Raw genomic sequence first — 18659 nt, 5'->3', positions numbered from 1 at the left:
AGCGTGGAGTGTTATCTTACAGGCCGGAGACGTGGCCAGGCCTGGTCTCTCCCTGGAACAACATCTTCACTGTCAATAACAAGAAGAACATCAACTTCACATGCTGTTGTTGGCATACACAACGCCAACAGCACCGGGAAGACGGGTCTGTCTAGCAGATGCTGTGCCTCAAACGGACATAGGATCCTATGATACCATATGGCGTTATCCTCCCCCTACTCTGTGTCCCAATTCCCAACGCCTCCACACAAGACAACGGGAGTGTTGGGGAGGGTGTTTTTGTCCTGAATTTTGCTAAGCATGTTTGTTTTTATTACTTCCTGGGTAGGCCTAGCCTATGGTCCTGATCCAGCTGGACCCTGTCATGCAGATCAGAGCGAGATGGTGGGGTGGCACCTCCCTCCCGGACAGGGTCACGCCTCCTCCCTGCATCAGTGAACCACTTAATTGCTTTGACTCTGTGTCAGATTGCGGTTTACGGTTATCCAGTATCGTTTTATTGATGGTCATATATATTATTAGCTTTGAGGGGACACACTCCTTTTGTCATGCAAAATGTGCCAATATATAACAATTTCATTCCAAATATTTGTCTCGGTTGCAATGTTCTTTCTTTGCACTGAGTGGGAAGAAAATATGCTCCTCAACGTTTTTTCTCATTTTTCATAGGTGGTATTCTTCTCCATCATGTCCAGAGAAAGCGTGGTCGTCTTGACTAAATCGCCTTAGAACGGGCTGCGTTGAAAGGGGACGGGTACGAGGTGGTGGGATGCGTCCACTGATGATCAGTCAGCCATCTTTTCTTTCACAGGAATTCCCAGTCGGCTGGTCATTACAGCGTGTTTGTTTAGAGTGTCTGCTCGGCTGACACAGGCATGCCGTGGCAGGGGGGGGGGGGGGGGGGGGCACCCAGGAGCCGGGTGGGTCAAAACATACAGCCCCAGGGAGAGCAAGGGAGGGAACCATGATATGAGTGGGGTGCTTGTTCTAGGGTGGGGGTTTTGATAGGCTGGCTAACAGACCCTGTCACAACATCCAAGTTCTCAAAATGGCTGGACATAAATATTTGTGACACTGAAAATGCTCCCTTTACTTAAGTATAAGACATGTTCATATAGGCTATAGTCCAAACCTGGAAAAGTGTGGTGTGGTGTTTTTTTGTTTGACTATAGGTGTGAATAGTGTTAGAATTTTTTGCAAGACACAATCTGTTAAATGGAGTAGGCTCTTTGCAGCATTGGGTTGCACAGAGTAACTGCAGGCATCTTTCCAGCCTCTGGAATTACTTAGTCAAACCTTAACTCCCAGTGCCTTGCTCACACTCAGTCTACATATTTTCCACATACTTAAAGCTTGGAAATCTTTCCTTTTCCCAAGACAGAGTAACAACCATATAACTGGGAGACAGTTGCAACACATCCACAGTGTGACAAAAATAGCCCACTGCTTGGTTCTCACATTAGCCAGCAGAATGATTTCTCTGAGAGGAGAGTGGGAATGATCATGACTTTAATCAACATGATATTCTCATCCTACCATTGACAATTATCGGAGCCATTAGGCCACAGTAATGAGATCAAGACTGACGTGACAAATGTTTTCTATCGCTCCTGTCCCCATGGAGTCTGGTTTGTGTACAACAACAACAACATCTGATTTACATCCATTTAGATCACACTAACCTGCAATCAGATGACCATGGAGACATAACCATTTGTTAAAACAAACCAAATTTACAAGCATCAGTAACATTAGACAAATAGATAGGCTAAAGTATGCGCATTTCAGAAATGCCCTAAAACTGGTCTCTAATCGAGTACTCCAATATCACGCCTCTAAAATCCCCCCAAACACACACAAACTAAAAAGCAACTAAAAAGTAAAAAATGTATTTCCCCAGCTCAATAGATAATTAATAAGAATGAAGGGGCCAATCAATATACCGTACACAAATCCAAGCTTAAAATAAAGGTGTAAACACACACTTGTTGGAAATATAACAGGTGTTCTAGTATATTGGAATTGGTTTTGTGCTTGTAGGAGGATGCCAGAGAATTACAGCACTCTTCCCGGCTGATGACGTCAGAATATCCAGGTCTGTCCAGCCTTGCTGGAGCGCCTTGTACTGCTGAGACTAACACACGCGAAAGGAGAAGGAGGAGCTGTCAAATTTCCAGTCTCAAGAAAAGAAAAGTCCTATACTGGGAGTATATCCAGGCTGTAGTTTTACATTAGTGGACTATTAGTGCTGAATTAGAATGAAATGACATAGGCTATTCATCCGTCGAAGAAGAATGAAGGGTTTACGAATTACAATGGCAATACAGTTTCAAATCTGGATCACTTTCACCTCTTCGCTTTCCTTGGGCTCGTGTGCTTTGCCGGAAAAGAAAGGTAAGACGAAACTAAAGTGTAGGGCTACTTGTCAGTGTTATTGTTGCATAGCCTACTTTTAGACTATTACTTTACCTGTGCTTCATAGGCCTACACTTTTTACTCAAGAAAGACACTTCACTGCCTCGGACTTATGGAGAAACGGGCAGCGTGGGAAAAGAAACTGGAGACTTCCTTATGTCCTTCTCACCGCCTGCGACTTTGTATTTGGGAAAATAAGACAACGTCTAATGAATATTATGCCAAGAGTTAAACTCGTAAAAGCGTATTGATTTAATCACTCGCGTGGCGAGTAACCTATGCTGTAGAACAGCGCAATTACGCATCCCGTGGGAATGACGAACTTCTCGCACCAGGCGCTGCTTTGGTGATGGGGAGGGGAGATGTGTTGCAACTCTTTATTTTGATATTCTCCCGACATAGAAATTACATTAAGAGACGAGATAAATAACCTATATATGGTTAATAATCATTACCCCATATTTTCTCATCCTTTATGCGTAAGTAGCAAATGACTGCGCTGACAGCCCTCCTGCAAAGACACACACACACACACACACACACACACACACACACACACACACACACACACACACACACACACACACACACACACACACACACACACAAACTTTTCTCACTTAAAGGTCTTTTTGCATTATCTTATCTGGGTTAAACGAGATGCATTTTAGATAGATAACCAGGGAAGTCAACGCGGTTTGAGGGTATCAGAGCGAAAACAGTTTTCACTGTTTGGCCACAGGCTGAGACAGATGTTTCAGTACTATACATAGTTTTTTCCTGTGTTGTTTCCAGTGCTCAAGGTGAGATGAACCTGCCGTGGCGCCATTATGGTCCCCGTTTCGACAATTTGAAACAGACAATAACAGAAACACTAGCTGATATTGTGATTGCTATGTTTTACAAGTGCAGACAGCTTACACATAAATTGATGATAGGTTAGGTTAATAATCATTACCCCATATTTTCTCATAATTTATGCGTAAGTAGCCAATGACTGCGCTGACAGCCCTCCTGCAAAGACACACACACACACACACACACACACACACACACACACACACACACACACACACACACACACACACACACACACACACACACACACACACACACACAAACTTTTCTCACTTAAAGGTCTTTTTGCATTATCTTATCTGGGTTAAACGAGATGCATTTTCAGTTTTCAGTTCATACGTTCATGCTGTCAGCATGTGTTGTTGAATGTGTAAGTGGAGTGGATTTTTCTAGTTTAGATTTTGCCAGCATAAAGGCCCATCATATTTTGTCTAAAATGCAAGCATTTATTTGAGTAAGTAAGTAGTGAATTAAACTATCAGTGATTAGAATAGTTAATATAAAAATAACATCAAGCCACTTTAACTTTCTGTGGGACAAACATAAGTAAAGAAAATTATAATGTAGAAAAAAGAATAAAGAAAAAAGGCCATGCAATAACATGGTGTGATTGTATCTACTGTTTATTTAAAATGTGTCCACAAAACAATTTATTTCCATTCGGAGTATATTCTTGAAACACGGTCTATGCCTCCCTCTGCTGTCTGTATAGTGTTACTGCTGCCATGGGGATATGCTCAACGCATTCTACAGGGTCTAAGAACAAGCACCAAAAGAGCACCTCAAATTCTGAACTCTGGATTTAGAAAGTAGACAGGCTCCTGAGTAGAATAGACTATAGAATAGAATAGACTTTTACTGAGACACTGAACATAGTATTCTTTTTTTTTTTAACAAGATGTACTTGGCAATGGGAAAAATGAATTGTGGTGAGCCCCCCCTGGTGGTGGGCTCTGGTACATGTGTGACGTACAAATGAATGAAAGCATGAATGAACGCTTGAACGCAGGCACACACGCACTAACATGCAGGGGTCAAATTAATATCCCCAACTTGATTTCATCAGGTGGAGAGAGTAAATAAATACACTCTTTCCATCTAGTTATGTTTTGAGCAGTGAATAAGACAGGCAGCCATCTTCTTGCAAAGATTTTTTTGAGATTTTCTGGCGCATTTAAAAAGGTAGGTGACAGTGATAGACCAAAAAAACACTAAAAAGACACTTTAATCATCATTATTCAAAACAAACATGCAAATAATCTCATACCCCAAGAGAGGCAGGTGTCAGAGGAAAGCCCCAACAGATCATCTTTAACAAGTCTTCCCACCCTGAGGTGACCCTTCATCCATCCATCATTCTTTCACATGACTTTCTGTTCACAGCCACACATGTTGAAACTCCCCAGCCAGAGATTCTAGAGTTAACAAGTGTGTGTGTGTGTGTCGTGTGTCCCAGACTCGTTTGTTCTAGCAAGTTCCTCCTCCAGCCGGTGCTCACAGAATCATAACAAGTCAGGAGTGTTTGTGAGCCAAAAAGACAGATGTCCTAAATATTTCTGGACAGCTAAACAAACTGGACAGCACAAATTGGGTCCGTGCTGAAAAATCAGCACGAGGCCCTTAAATTAGGCTTTCAGAGAAGCAATAAAAACAGGCAAACTTCAAGAATCAGTCTCTGAACAAGAGCGTTGGTCTTAAGTTTCAGTCGTCTGAACATTGATTTAAGACTACATGTTTAGTCTTACATAGATGGAGTTCTTAGATAACCAGGGAAGTCAACGCGGTTTGAGAGGATCAGAGCGAAAACAGTTTTCACTGTTTAGCCACAGGCTGAGACAGATGTTTCAGTACTATACATAGTTTTTTCCTGTGTTGTTTCCAGTGCTCAAGGTGAGACGAACCTGCCGTGGTGCCATTATGGTCCCCGTTTCGACAATTTGAAACGGACAATAACAGAAACACTAGCTGATATTGTGATTGCTATGTTTTACAAGTGCAGACAGCTTACACATAAATTGATGATAGGTTAGGTTACTCAGTAGAGAAAGAGGATGTCAAGAATGTCACAATATGATAATGAAGTTGTGCCATGTCTTGCACATTGAACTCTGAATCGTGTAACTGAAAATTAAACTTCTGGATTAAGGCATCCTTCTGAACTATTGCTTGTGTTTAAGGGAGATAGTGAGATTAGGAGATAATCTCAACAACCTACTTTCTTTCCTACATCAGTGAATAAGTGAAAGACCCGTCTCTCAGTTTGCTCTGGGGATCCAAACGCATTTAGGAGATGTTGTTATTGTGGTTGGGGAAGACCATCAAGGCCATGGGTCCCCTCTCTAAATTGACGTGGAGATTTGATAATGCACTCAGCAGCAATTACCCCATCTCACAGGAAGCTGGTCCTGTCAGTACTGCTGTGACGGCTCTGTGGTGGGAGCTAGAACTTTTTCAAGGCGGTTGACGAACGCTCCCGTGCGTCAGCGCCACTGGGGATTAACAGTCATCAGCTGACAGGATGCTAATAAGCCCCATAATGTCCTCCACCAGTCAGACGGAAGTAATACGTTTTGTAATTATGAATTACTGCCTCAGACGGAGACGGCGTCGACGTGACGGGTTCTAGATCACCCGGTCTGATGCCCTCCCACACCGGAGGAGGTTTCATTTCCTCAGCATCTCCAAAACCTTGAGTTCCAGCGGTCCTGTGAGATTAATACTGTATCTCTCCTCATCATCTCTTGACCTTGCCAGGCTGTCGGACTGCCGGTCCAGGCGGAGCAGCCCTCCGGGCCTGTCGTGAGCTGGGGGATAACCTGTGACAGATCAAACCAATCACAGGGACATGTCGCCTGCTAGACCCTTAATCCTCACACCAGCCCGTGAGGCTTGCATGGGCAGGAGGCTAACCTGATTAAATCAATACGCTTTTACGAGCTTAACTCTTGGCCGTGTTGGGAAAAGTCCTGGACCAACATCTCATTTCTCTGCATAATGGAAATATAGAGATCTCCACGTTCACCTGCAGCGGACTCGCTCTGATACTGCATCTCCAACTGCCCTCAGTTCAGCTACACAGCTACAACAGCTTTCCTGCACTTTGCTGGAATCGAACCAGCCGTTCTCCAGTACCTCCATCAATCATCCATTGTTTTCCATCATTCTTTAAAAGCCCATTTCTTTTTGTTTCATTAGGCCCACTCTCTGGGCTCCTGTGGACTTAGGGGGTGAAATATAGGCTGCAATACAGGGTAACTTTAGAGTCTCTGGCTGTTCATTAGGATCAAGGGGGGGGGGGGGGCATGCTGGTGTGACTCTCTGATGACCTTCCCAGATCCCCATCTGCTGAATTCATTGTTGTAGATATGGTTTTTGGAGTAGGGCCACAAAGAGCTAGGGGACAACTCTCCTCTCTCTCTCTCTCTGCCTTTGATGCACTGCACTGCCTCAGAGTGGCAGAGATCACATTTGGCAGGAGGATTTCTGTTTCACCGAGGGACAATGGCGTCTCTGTGGGCCGCAGGTATATGATCCTGACGCGGGGGCCTTCTTCGGCGGACGCCCCCCCCTAAACAAAGCGGCGAGGCTAGGCCGTATCAGGAAATGTAGTGAGAAGTGCTATTCGCTATTCCATCATATCACAGGACGTGAATTAGAACACTGGCTGAAATAAGTTACCTGTCTGAATGCAGTTAGCTACTCATTGAACAGGTTGCAATACTTTGTTTGTGCATGGTAACGAAGTCACCACTAGTCACGACTAGTTCTATAGCCTCTCTGTGATCCGGGGGGGTCATGTGTCCGTGTCTTCAGCCATGGACCTGTGTCTCTAGTCTTTCCAGTGCAAAATGATGGAGGAACTCAGGCTGGAAAAAGGGCCTTGCTATCGTCCCATCTGCTCAGGTGCCAGGAAGGGTGGTAACTGTCGTCCCGTGTTGGGAAAGAGCCCAATTAAACCCTCTTCATATGGTGCACAGAATGTTTATTCTACCTATCTATTCTACCTATCTATTATATTCTATCATGGTATCTTAGTATGTGTGATAAGAATATACTGCACTTACAGTATCAGTAAATAACATTATATTCTTGCATTCATGGTTAGATGCTCACTGCATTTCATTGGCTCTGTACCCGTACTCTAATCTAATCTAATCTGCAGAGGAGATACAGGCACTATGCTATAACTCATCCTTTTTGCATCCATAAGAAAAATAGTGGCACCTTTTATAGAGGCGTGATTGCCTTTATAAATGATTGATTGAAGATGTGACCGACTGTTATATATATGTGTATGTTTGTGTTTGTGTTTGTGTGTGTGTGTGTGTGTACGCGTGTGTGTGTGTGTGTAATATAGGCTGCATATAGGATACATATTACAACTTCTTGAAAATCTAAATTATATACAACACAACAGCACATACTGTAGCTTTGCAAATATTGAACAGCAATAACGACACAAACAGTGGCAGATGTTGTTTGAGTGCAGGCTGGAGCTTCGTGTGCTAACAAGAGTCATGAGCTACTGATGTCAGCTAATTGGAAAAAAAAAGAGTTTAGTATGTCAGAGATAATTGATTCCCTCATACTTTGGTTGTTTTGTATAGACTGAGGGCTCTAAAATGGCTGTAAAAACAGTAGGTAGTTAAAGATGGCGATGACGGTCCTTTCCTCTGGCCCTGTGACTCCTTACTACGGTGGAGCTCCTCGGTAAACCGGTTATTTGCTTCCAACAAAATGATCAATAAACAAGTCTTTTAAAATGTGAAACACTGAATGTTATGCCTATTTGATTTTGTAATGCTACTGTGTGTGTGATTGCAACACTACCTCGAGTCAGGTAGGCTGTACGTGTAAAAGGACACGATTCCAAGTATGATGTGTCAATACAGCCTATTGACACATAGCAGAATAAGAAGCAAAACAGGACAGACAACAATACACAAACAAACATCGGAAAGACGGGTCAGATCTGTGATATTTGATCTGGGAGTTTTCTTTTCCAACACAGCCTATCGTAGACTTATTTCGGCAACTTTCACAATATTCGTATCTGTGAATCTACGTCCTGTATATGTTTCTCCTCCTGAAAGGCGTGGCATCTTCTGTAGCAACCTTTGCTTTACTCTTGGGTTCTCCAGCGGAACAATGTTTGGAAGAGCTTGTGAAAAAGAGGAATCCCCCATTGGGAAGAGAACAATAGATGCCTCCACAATGCTGGTTTAAGGGTGGTGGCTTTATCGACTTAGCTTGCTTTCCTTGCTTTTAGGTTCTTCCTGTGCTGTTCATTGGTCTGATAAATGAGGTGCTGTTTTTAATCTCTGTCAGATATTTGTGTTGGGTCCTCCATTATAATTAATTTATCCACTTTTATAAAGAAATGAATTCTCCTTATTCGAGATCCAGGATATTGATTCAGAAAGTTTATACCCTGTAAATCTAGAATGCCTTTCCAACTCACACTGTGAAAATGATTCTGACAGTACAGTGCATGACTATTTGCCAGGACATGTACTTTTTAGGGTAGCTTACAGCATCAGTTCGTGTTCAGAACAGAGATTTTTCCCTGATGGCAGATACTTTATTTGTTATGATGTATTAAATCTATGATATGTTCACTCCCTGATTTGTCGGCTTGCTGTCAAACGAAAATATACAGGAGATCTTTCATCATAACATCAGCAAACTAGATCTCAACATGACTGAGCAGGATTCATTTCAGGACCAACATGGCAACATTCAATAAAACCCTGAATAAAAACCTGCCTTACTCTTATAGCTACCGCAGATAAACTAATGACAGAGGTTGGAAAAAGACTTAAGGCTTAACAAACTAAACAAACACACGAGTCTACAGCAAGCCTGCTTAGGCATGCCAGTGTGTTTTCAACACTTGTGCTTGTCGTTTCTTTCACCATGATGCCATGATCCGTTTGAGTGGGTGTGGTACAGTAGAATGTTGATCACGGTCTCTATACAGTACAACACCATTATTATCTACACTACACTACATCAGAGCTATAGTCCATAGGATTTAACTGTGTGCACAAAAGAGCTGTCTTTGTTTGGTCTAAATGAGCACTTCTGTCTCAAGTGGAAACTGATTGTGCCCTTTGCAAGGCCAGGGCCGCTCCGCAGTGGAAAACCCTCAGCCCAAACCTCACGGTCTGCCCCTGCGAAATGTACAAGAGAGAAAAGACATTTTGGTAACTCTTCGGCCTGCCAACTATAATGGTTTTTTTTTACCCGGCGGTCCCAGCCAAGAAATCACCATTGAAGCATGGCACCATGAAAAGGGTGTAGACTGACAGACTAGACAGGGCTCTGTTAGCTGACACCTGTAATGATGATCCTACCCTCTAGGTTTGCTCAGTCGAAAACTCTCCGTCCCACAGTTGTAAACAGCCCCGTGTTTATAGGGGAGGTGAAAGCAAGAGGCACCGGCTAAGTCTTGTGTGCTGTTGAGGCGATTAGCCCGACTCCTAGTCAACACGCTCCGCTAAGTCAAGTCCCTATACGTACGGCAGACATAAAAGAGAAAGGGGGCGAGAGAGAGAGATAATTGCCTGTGCATGCAGCTACTCTGCTCTATAGAAGACCAGCCCTGGATGCACAGCCCCGTCTCTGTGGAAACCGCAACCCTCTTGACAAAAGCTTCTTTATTCTTTGCCGTCTGCTTTGACACAGGCTTATCTGTGTCCTCTGGCGTGATTGTGCTGTGTAGACATGACTTTGGTGACATTGCTATTTAACCCTGTGTCAACAATGAGGAGAAAGGGCAGTTTCTTGACTGATATTTATGGAGCAGAGAGCAACAAAGCACATCACTGACATTAATTTAAGGACAACAGAGAACCACAGAAAAATGAGTCAATATGTGTTATAGGAAGGCCACCCGATCCTGAATGTGTGTGTCTAGCATGCCTCTGTGTCTGGGCATGATAATGACACAGTATATGGATTTCGGGATCCATCGTCTTCATCCAGTTGCTTCATCTGGGCATTTACTGGACCTGTCCTGTGGGTACAGTTGCTTAATGAGTGGAGACAGATCCCAGTGTCTTAACAGTAGGCCAACACCTCATCCTGCATAGAGGATACATTTCTGTTATTTTGGCTCTGTGCTCTACCACTATACTGTAAATTTGTGATATAGTGACAATATAGATAGTGTACACTGCAGACATAGGAATTTAAGAATATTATCTGGTGAACTGTTGAGTGACAGCAGGCTGTTAGCTCCCCTATTGCAGTATTGAACACTTGGCATCAAAGCTGTTTTCTTTTGGGAAGGTGTGTTTGTTTGCGTCGTTTCAGCATGCAAAAGAGAGTCATCAATGTCTAGGCTTGAATCTAGGCTTTATATGTGTCTAGGCTGCTGTCGGTGTCTGACAACATGAGGACCAAAACAATGTCAGTGCGAGTAAAACTGGTCATTATTAGGTTGAGAGAAATCTGAATAAATTAATCAGACATATAAGGCAAAGCATTAGGCATGCCAAAATAAACTGCTAATAACTAAAAAGAAATATAGCTCTGGTCAGATCAGCACAGCTAAACTCATACCTCCAGGGAGACCGGTATGAAGGCTTTAAATTGTGGTCGGAACAAAATAAACCACAGATCAGGAACACTCCAGGATGTAGACAGCGCCGAGGCATAAACTACCTGATGTACAAAACTAGAGCAGCAGAAGGTCTGAGACGCAGGCCACTTGTAAGCCCTGGTAGGGCGGTCGGCTGGTGATCACAAGGTTCAATCCCAGCTCCGGTGTGTGCCGCAGTGTCCTTGAGCAAGAGACTGAACCCCAAAAATGGCTCACGTGCGGCACAGTGGCGCAGCACCTAGTGCTGTGTCACCTCACATGCAGAAGAAACGGATCGCTAACGCTGTCCGTCCCTGGTGAAGACGGACAGGAGCGCTTGGTTGGTCCCCGGGGCGCGTCCCCTGCGCGCTGCTTTCTGTCTGCTCCCGACTGCCCTTGGGGAAAGGACGATGAGATGGGTTAAGTGCACTGAACATTTCATCGGCGACCCTACATGTACTGTAAATGCCTGTGTGTGTGTGTGTGTGTGTGTGGTGACAATAAGGAGCTGCCCATCAAAAGCATACTGTGCCAGCTCATCTACAAAACATGACAGCAATAGTGTTCTGGCTTTATTATGGTTGGCAGTGGAACTGATCTCTATTGACGATAGTTGGTCATGGAAGCGGCGCGATACGTTTTGAAGTGTAATTCGACCTCTTGTCTGTTCAGTTTCAACAGAGGCCTCCAAACTCATCAGACAACACTTCAGCACTCATTAGACAGCACTTCATGAGATAACTCTCAGTTACGTGTCTCAGTATGTGTCTGTGGTTTGCAGACTTAAAGCAGTCATTGAATGCAAAGGAAATGCAACCAAGCATAAAACATGACTGCACAGTATATTGGACATTATTTCCATCTGTCCAAATACTTAGACTGGCTGCCTAAAAATGGAGACTGTCTACAAAAAGGGCGGCCATTTGGAAGCGGTTCACAAGAAAAAACGCTCATATCAAAGCTGCATTTTGACCCAAAGGTCACTGAATCATTTCAAATCCCAGCGTGGAGGAGTGCAGGGCCAAAATACCAACATGTGCGTCACTTTAATGAACTGTATCGTAGGCCAATCCCCAAACGGGAAACCCGCCTGGAAATGAAATGGTTTATAAATCTGTTGCTCTGACAACATTTCATCCATGGGCTTGTTTTTCTTTAAAACCCCAAAGAGGCCTGAATAAAATGGAGGAGACTGACGAACCATTCTCTCTCAGGCAGCCGCATGCTTGATGTGACCGAGGAGGAAATTACAGGCATTCCACCTGACAAGACACAGCCCTGTATGAGTTACAGACATGATGACAGGGTAGCAGACAACGCAGGCATGACAGGGCGCGAGATGAGGAAAAGAAGATGTCAGTCCTCACTGTCTCACTCCAGTCCAGCCTTTTGCAAGCTTACATCAGCACAGAGGAATCTCATCATCCCTGTCAAAAATCTTTTTTATCCTACTTTTTTATAGCTGGGAGGACATTGCTCACTGATATCGGGCTGGCCAACGACTGCATCACAGTTTGATCTGTGATTGTTGAAGTCTGTGCAAGAGGCTCGCTGGACAGTACTTTATTGCACCGAAAGCAGTCAAAATGAATTTCCTGTCAGGTTCTCAGTAGGACAACTTAACAATGAGATGTTGTCATAATGGGTGCCAGAGCGCTCTAAACGACAAGGATTTTAAATGCTTTTACCTCAACAGGATGTTACTGCTCCTCTCTAGCCTCTTACAACCATGCTGATCTCACAAGCTTGCTTCCTGTTTCGTGTAGCGAGGCTAGGTCCTCTCATAGCTTCTCCACAGAAAACAACACAACCCTGCATTACCAAGCATTAGCCATACTGTACATTGCATGATATTAATACTGCATATTGTTTGGAGGCCTGAAATGTTGCTGAAATTATCTCCACTTTTCAGCATGAAATAGCTTTGCTAGATAGGAGGAATCTAAGATGAGAAGGATATCCGCATACTGGATAATAGCTCCCAATAGTTAATCAATGAGCTGAGCAACGTTTCGACCATACAGGATTTTTTCAGGCAAAAATCAGCTTTGTTAGCTTTGTTAGTAGCATAAGCGCAATTCGCTACTTGTATACAATAACATGTAAGTTAATATCTATATCATGTCTGTTACCCAGGTTTCCTTGCAATAAACTGTATCAAATAAACAGCTTACTGTACCCACTTAGCTACCACTAGCTAAAGCAGCTTTCTCGAGAACCGCTCTGGGTCCTAGTGCCCATGTTTGGAATGTGCCAAAATGGGCAGATTTTTTCCAACTTTTTTGAGAAGTTGGATCAGAGATCAGAGAGCAGATCCAAACAACTTCACACTCCACACTGCACTTCATTGGGTTCTGAGCAATACATCTGCCAAATGTCAACTTCATACAGTGTCTGGTTCTCGAGATAATCATGCTGGAGACATACTATACTGTCCATACAGACATACAGAGGTTTGTAGATGCTTGTTTTGGTATAGACACAGTGTTATCTCATAATCACCCATGCAGAATATTGCCTCAGAGATTAAAATAAGCTTAATTGGTTTAAGGGTCAATGGACAGTCAAATAGTAAAGCGTAAGGTATTTGAGGAATGTGGAACAACCATTTCCACAGGCAGCCAGTGGGGAACACTCACTGGATATGTGATATTTCTCACCTCTGTATTTTCAACTGCCTGTCTTGAGGGGGTGATTTGAAGTTTTTAGACAATATTTCTATTAAGTTTCCAGATTTGAAATTATATGAGATTTCCCTGATTATTTCTCATTTTGTGGAAGTGGAGAGAGGCGCACATATTTTTGGTAATGTAGCCTAAGTCAAAATCCACACAAGGTGCTCTTTGGTCTATGGGTGATACAATAGGCTACATCACATGATACAAAAGAAGGCACTCTTGTCGTGGAAAAAGCTAAAAAAAAGCCTTTAAAAAAGATTATGCTTTGCATTAGCCATGGAATAAAGGCTTTTCAACTTTTTTCCACCAGGCTACAAGGGTGCCCTGGTCGCCTTCTCTTGTATCATATTTCTAATTCTGCTTTGGCTGCCGTTAGTGTAACTGAAAAAGCAATGGAAATAGAAAGAAATCAAAACATTTTCAAAGGAAACATGATTTAATATAGTGAGTTTCATCCAAAACTCACATGTGTCTGAGAGTAGTCAGCATGCAATGAGGGCTTCATGTGTGCTGCTGCTGCTGACGCTGGCTCTGCTGTTTGAGGTAATTGGCTTCAATTTGGATGACAAAAAGACAGCAGAGATAAAGACTGTGCAACAATATTACTCCTACACAATATGCGTGTGATGAGTTCAAATAAAATACTTTTTTGTTTGACGATTAGCCTTCAAGTAAAAGGTCTTCCTACAGTAAGAGGAAGCAATGTGGTTTTGTCAACTTGGACCTTGGTGGTTGACCACAGTATCCACTCTTTGAAGTGGTCTGTGTCTGTGTGTGTGTGTGTGTGTGTGTGTGTGTGTGTGTGTGTGTGTGTGTGTGTGTGTGTGTTTGTGTGTGTGTGTGTGTGTGTGTGTGTACTCCCTCACACACTGCCCCAGAGTCAAAGCCCTTGTCTTCAGCAGTTTACCAGATAGTGGGAAAAGGAGACTGGTCCGCCAAGCCTGATATCATTGATGAGTGACGCAAGGCGACGCTGGCCAGAGGTCCCTGGCAGAGCCTCCGCTTTGTCCCCGCTGTGGGGGCGGCTTTAAAACAACCGTCTCTCCGCAGTCATCATAGCTTCAGACAACATAAGGTATTGTTTTCGGGCTTTACCACCATGTGTAATAAGTCTGCTTATGTCAGGAGGAGGATGACAGGACGACGGCCCACATTCTAACAATACACGCAATCCGATCTGTCCTGTCTGGAGAGCGGTTTCTGAGGAAAATGTTTTTCTGTCAGGCGGCCTGTTGTTCACACAATAAGCGGAGAAGGGGTTGTTTTCAAAATGCTGAAAATTTCCTTAAAGAACACTATTCCCATGCGCTCATTATACCCCGGGCTCAAGCTCTAGTTACCCCCATCAAATTTTCGGCATTTCAGTTTGATGTGTCATCTACAAGTCATAACTGAATTCTGTTGAGCTTCACCGTGGAAATGGAATCGGTCACGGTTTTGGAGAAGTACAAGACAAAATGTAACTAAATCCCCCTTCACGGTGTCATTAATTCCGTCGGCTTCTCGGCTCTGTGTGCCGAGACCCCTCAGTCCTCCCCTCTGAACCAGTGTGTGAATGAGGAGGAAACTATTCATCACTGGTTGAGAGAGAGGCCCTCTCTACATAGTAATGCGTAACCCAGGGAGAGAGAGAGAAACGGTGAGTAACGGGTCTGAGTAACAGAATGCAGCTTGCTAACGCAAAACCTCAGTCCCGTGCCTTTTTATGGGGTCTCTTTGTGGAGCTAAAGTGAGTTCCAGACGAGCCCAGAGAGAAAGGATGACTAAGGCCGTACAGAGTTAGTTGGCAGGAACCCAGAAGGAATGCTGTACTGGTTTTTGTAGCGGCAGGCAAAAGTCAGTTCACATTTGGAGAGCCGTTTCCAGAATGTGAAGCGTTCTCGTTCCCCGATATCACACGAATTGCCTGAGCGTTAAGACGCTAAACACTGCGCGGAGACCTTCAAAGTCTGGTATCGCGAGACTATCTGAACGTAGGCCTATAGGTCTCGTCGGAGGGGCCCTTGTCTGCTCTGTTAAGCGTTGGGAGGAGGACTGGACTCGGGAAAGATCACCTGCCTTTGTGCTCCTCTGTGTTGCTATGCCCCGACCCGCGACGTGCTCGGGAACGTTACAGCCAATAGGGGGATTCCCGGCACACGCACGCTGTTTTGTTTCCTGCTGGAATGATGTGTGAAATGTGTGGGTTCTTTCGGCCCGTGTTTTTTTTCTCTCTCTCTCTCTTCTTCTTCTTCTTCTCTTCCAGGCATGACTCAAAAACATAGAAAGTCGGTTGGTGAGGGCGGAGGAGTGGGGAGGGGGGGGGGGGACCAGCGGCGAGTGAGTTTGCGTCTACTCCCTCGTCCTCTCTCCTCTCCCACTTCCTGTGGGATTGAAGGGGAGTGTAGGGTTAGCGGTGGAGCGCGGGGGGGAGGGAGGGGGGAGGTCAAGTCTGAGAGCCTGGAAGGGGTACAATGGGGAGAATGTCTGGACTTTTAAGGAGGAAGTGGGTAGTATGTTGAGAGTTTTAGGGGAGGATTATTACGTTTAATGAGAAGGGCTTTGGGAGTTTTGGGGGAATGGTGGTGTGTGTGTGTGGGTGGTGGGGGGATGGGGAGGGTGGTAGCGTATTTCATAGGATGAATGCATTCTCTCCCTGGAGATAGTGAGAATGAAGAAAACTATGTGCAACAAACCACACATGTTTTTTGTGTGTGCAGTCATTGATGCTCTCTCATTCATAGTTTAGATGAATAAGGAGGGAAGTTGTAAGAGTTTAAAATATAGCTTTTCTTTTGTCTGATGACATGATTTATCCACGACAAGCCCTCACACTGTTAGAGGCCGGTAGGTAGGTAGACCCAGGGGTGGGGATCCTGGGGGGGTCAGGGGGGACATGTCCCCCCCAATATTTGAGATCATTAAAATTGTCCCCCCACCAATATTTAGATTGGGGTAGTGGCATTCAAATGACCATACAGCCGCGTAGGAAGATGTCCCCCCCAAAAAATACTCTTGCAAAATTTCTATGTAAATGTCTCCCCCAAAAAGCTGGATACAGATCCCCGCTGGGTAGACCCCGTGGTGAGAGCACCTGACCAGTGGCTGGAAGGCCAGGCCACTTCACAGTCTTTGCTTATCATTGTTTACCATTGTGCCCTTAAGCAAGGCACTTAAACCCAGTCGCTTTGGATAAAAGTGCCTGCTAAATAACCAAACAGAAGAATGTTTTAGGACAGATGGATCTGAGGGCGGCGGTAGTTATAGTTGCAGCTTATGAGAAATGCTGGGTGTGCTGAGTCTATTCCTGTGTGTTTGCAAGGAACTTCAACCGTCAATCCAACACAGGGTCTCAGAATAAACATATGATGCCCCAGCTACGGATATCTGGAGTGTCTCAAAGGCCGTTAGAAAACACCATCTAGGAAAGAAGTAAACATTTGCCTTTTTGGTCTTTATTTAGTGTCTTTGAGTTTTGAGGGCCTCTAAACCAGCAAGAAAACCTATATTCTTTAAAAGGTTCTTCACTGCAAAACCTCTGACATTAGGTGGAGGAGTGAGTTTTGTGACCAGAGAAGATTTTGTCTTTTTTCCAGATAAATACTTCTGTATCATCATTCATGTACTGGTAATGGCTTGGTCTCCACACAGCACACTTTGTCTTCTGTAACTCTGCAGGCCGAGCAAACGTCCATCTCTCTAGTTTGAAACAGCCTGAGGCGCAAGTGGCTCTTCAACATCTGGATTGGCTAAACCACCTTCCTTCCTCTCTATTTTAGCTAGCTCATGTCTAGAACATTCTTCTGGCCCCCACAGCCCCTCCCTAGAGACAACTAGCATCTGGGCTAGCATTGCTGCACTGTAGCTCAGTAGTCTCTGACTGACTGACTAACTGACTGACTGACCCCATGCAGAGAAGAACTTCCGGAGATGTCAGAGGGCCAATGATGTCGCCTCCATTCTGAAATATTCAGGGGGGATATCCTCCACCCCTTGTTAGTGTTTTTCTTCTTTTGAGACGCCCCAAGATGTTTTCTCAAAGGGATTGATGCATCACCCCACGCAAAGGAAAATGGCCTCTTCCTCTGACCTTCTGGTACAAAGAACAGGATATCAGTAGTGTTCTTAAACTGCATTGTAGGCCCATTCATGCTCATACGCACTGCAATATTGAATGCAGTTTTAGTTTTTTGACATTTACCTGTTGTGTGTGTGTTCATTGCATTAGTATACCAAAGTATTCTCTTTGGAATCGTGTGGTGGATCCTTCACCCACTCCCCAACCAGAGATGTGGAGGAGGAGGAAGTGCGTGCTCCATGCACAGGAAGAATTGAGGAAGTCCTTTATTTTCTTCACTCACTGATAGTGGGCCTCGGAGATTTATGCTTCCATGAAACCTCGGGGTCTGGAAACATGAGGCAAAGGCACCCCAAGGAGTCCACACTTTGTACAGGGGCCAAGGAAAGCAGTGCTGCTACACAAAGCATCTGTTTTATTTCTGCCTCAGAACAGAAGTAGGTTGTCTTGGACTATAATGTATAGACAGACGATCCTATTTGGCACTGAGGTTTCTTGTTTAACTCCGATCTCACAATTTATGAGGTAAAGTGTGCTGCGTAATTGCAGACATTAATACCAAGAGGAGTTTTACCTCGATTCGTTTTGAAGAGACACAATATGCTTCACGTGGTGTTTGGGACTCAAGAAGAAACTAACAGGAATATCAATTAACAGAAGCCACTTCCCTTTAGTCATGAATAGAGTTTCCAATAATGTAATCAGCGGACTCCGGGCACGAGGTATAACTGAATTGCAGGTAGTGAATGAGAGGAAGGGGACAATGCTGGGTCATTTCTCTTGTTCCCCGTAGAATGGGCTTTCAATCATAATGAGTCTGCACCAGTGCCAGTTGTACAAGCTCTGCCAACATGCTGAAGGTTACTGTATTCTCCAGTGTGGGGTTGAACTTTGGTGAAACGTCACTGCTGTGTATTAAATAAAAGGCCCGACGTGGCTTCTCCTATATTACAGTACACAATTCTTATAAGACTACAATTTAGAAAAAGGATAGCCTGAAGAAACCGAAATGTACCATCGCTACCCTTCCACTTTCGACACAAGTAAACATCAAACGAGTGCTTTA

The 18659-nt window shown here is 44.2% G+C and overlaps 1 protein-coding gene across 1 annotated transcript in view; it reads left to right on the top strand.

The window, feature by feature from the left end:
* Positions 1-2294: 2294 nt before the first annotated feature.
* egfra (epidermal growth factor receptor a (erythroblastic leukemia viral (v-erb-b) oncogene homolog, avian)) overlaps positions 2295-18659 on the top strand; it is a gene marked incomplete at both ends in the record, with an annotated part of 32520 nt that continues 16155 nt past the window's right edge. The window contains one exon of the mRNA XM_084458050.1: positions 2295-2394. Coding sequence (XP_084314176.1) covers positions 2295-2394 — 100 coding nt within the window. The remainder of the gene's footprint in view (positions 2395-18659) is intronic.

The sequence above is a fragment of the Borostomias antarcticus genome (assembly GCF_949987555.1).
Source record: "Borostomias antarcticus genome assembly, chromosome: 24".
Taxonomy (NCBI): Eukaryota; Metazoa; Chordata; class Actinopteri; order Stomiiformes; family Stomiidae; genus Borostomias; species Borostomias antarcticus.
This window is presented reverse-complemented; position numbering and strand designations above follow the sequence as displayed.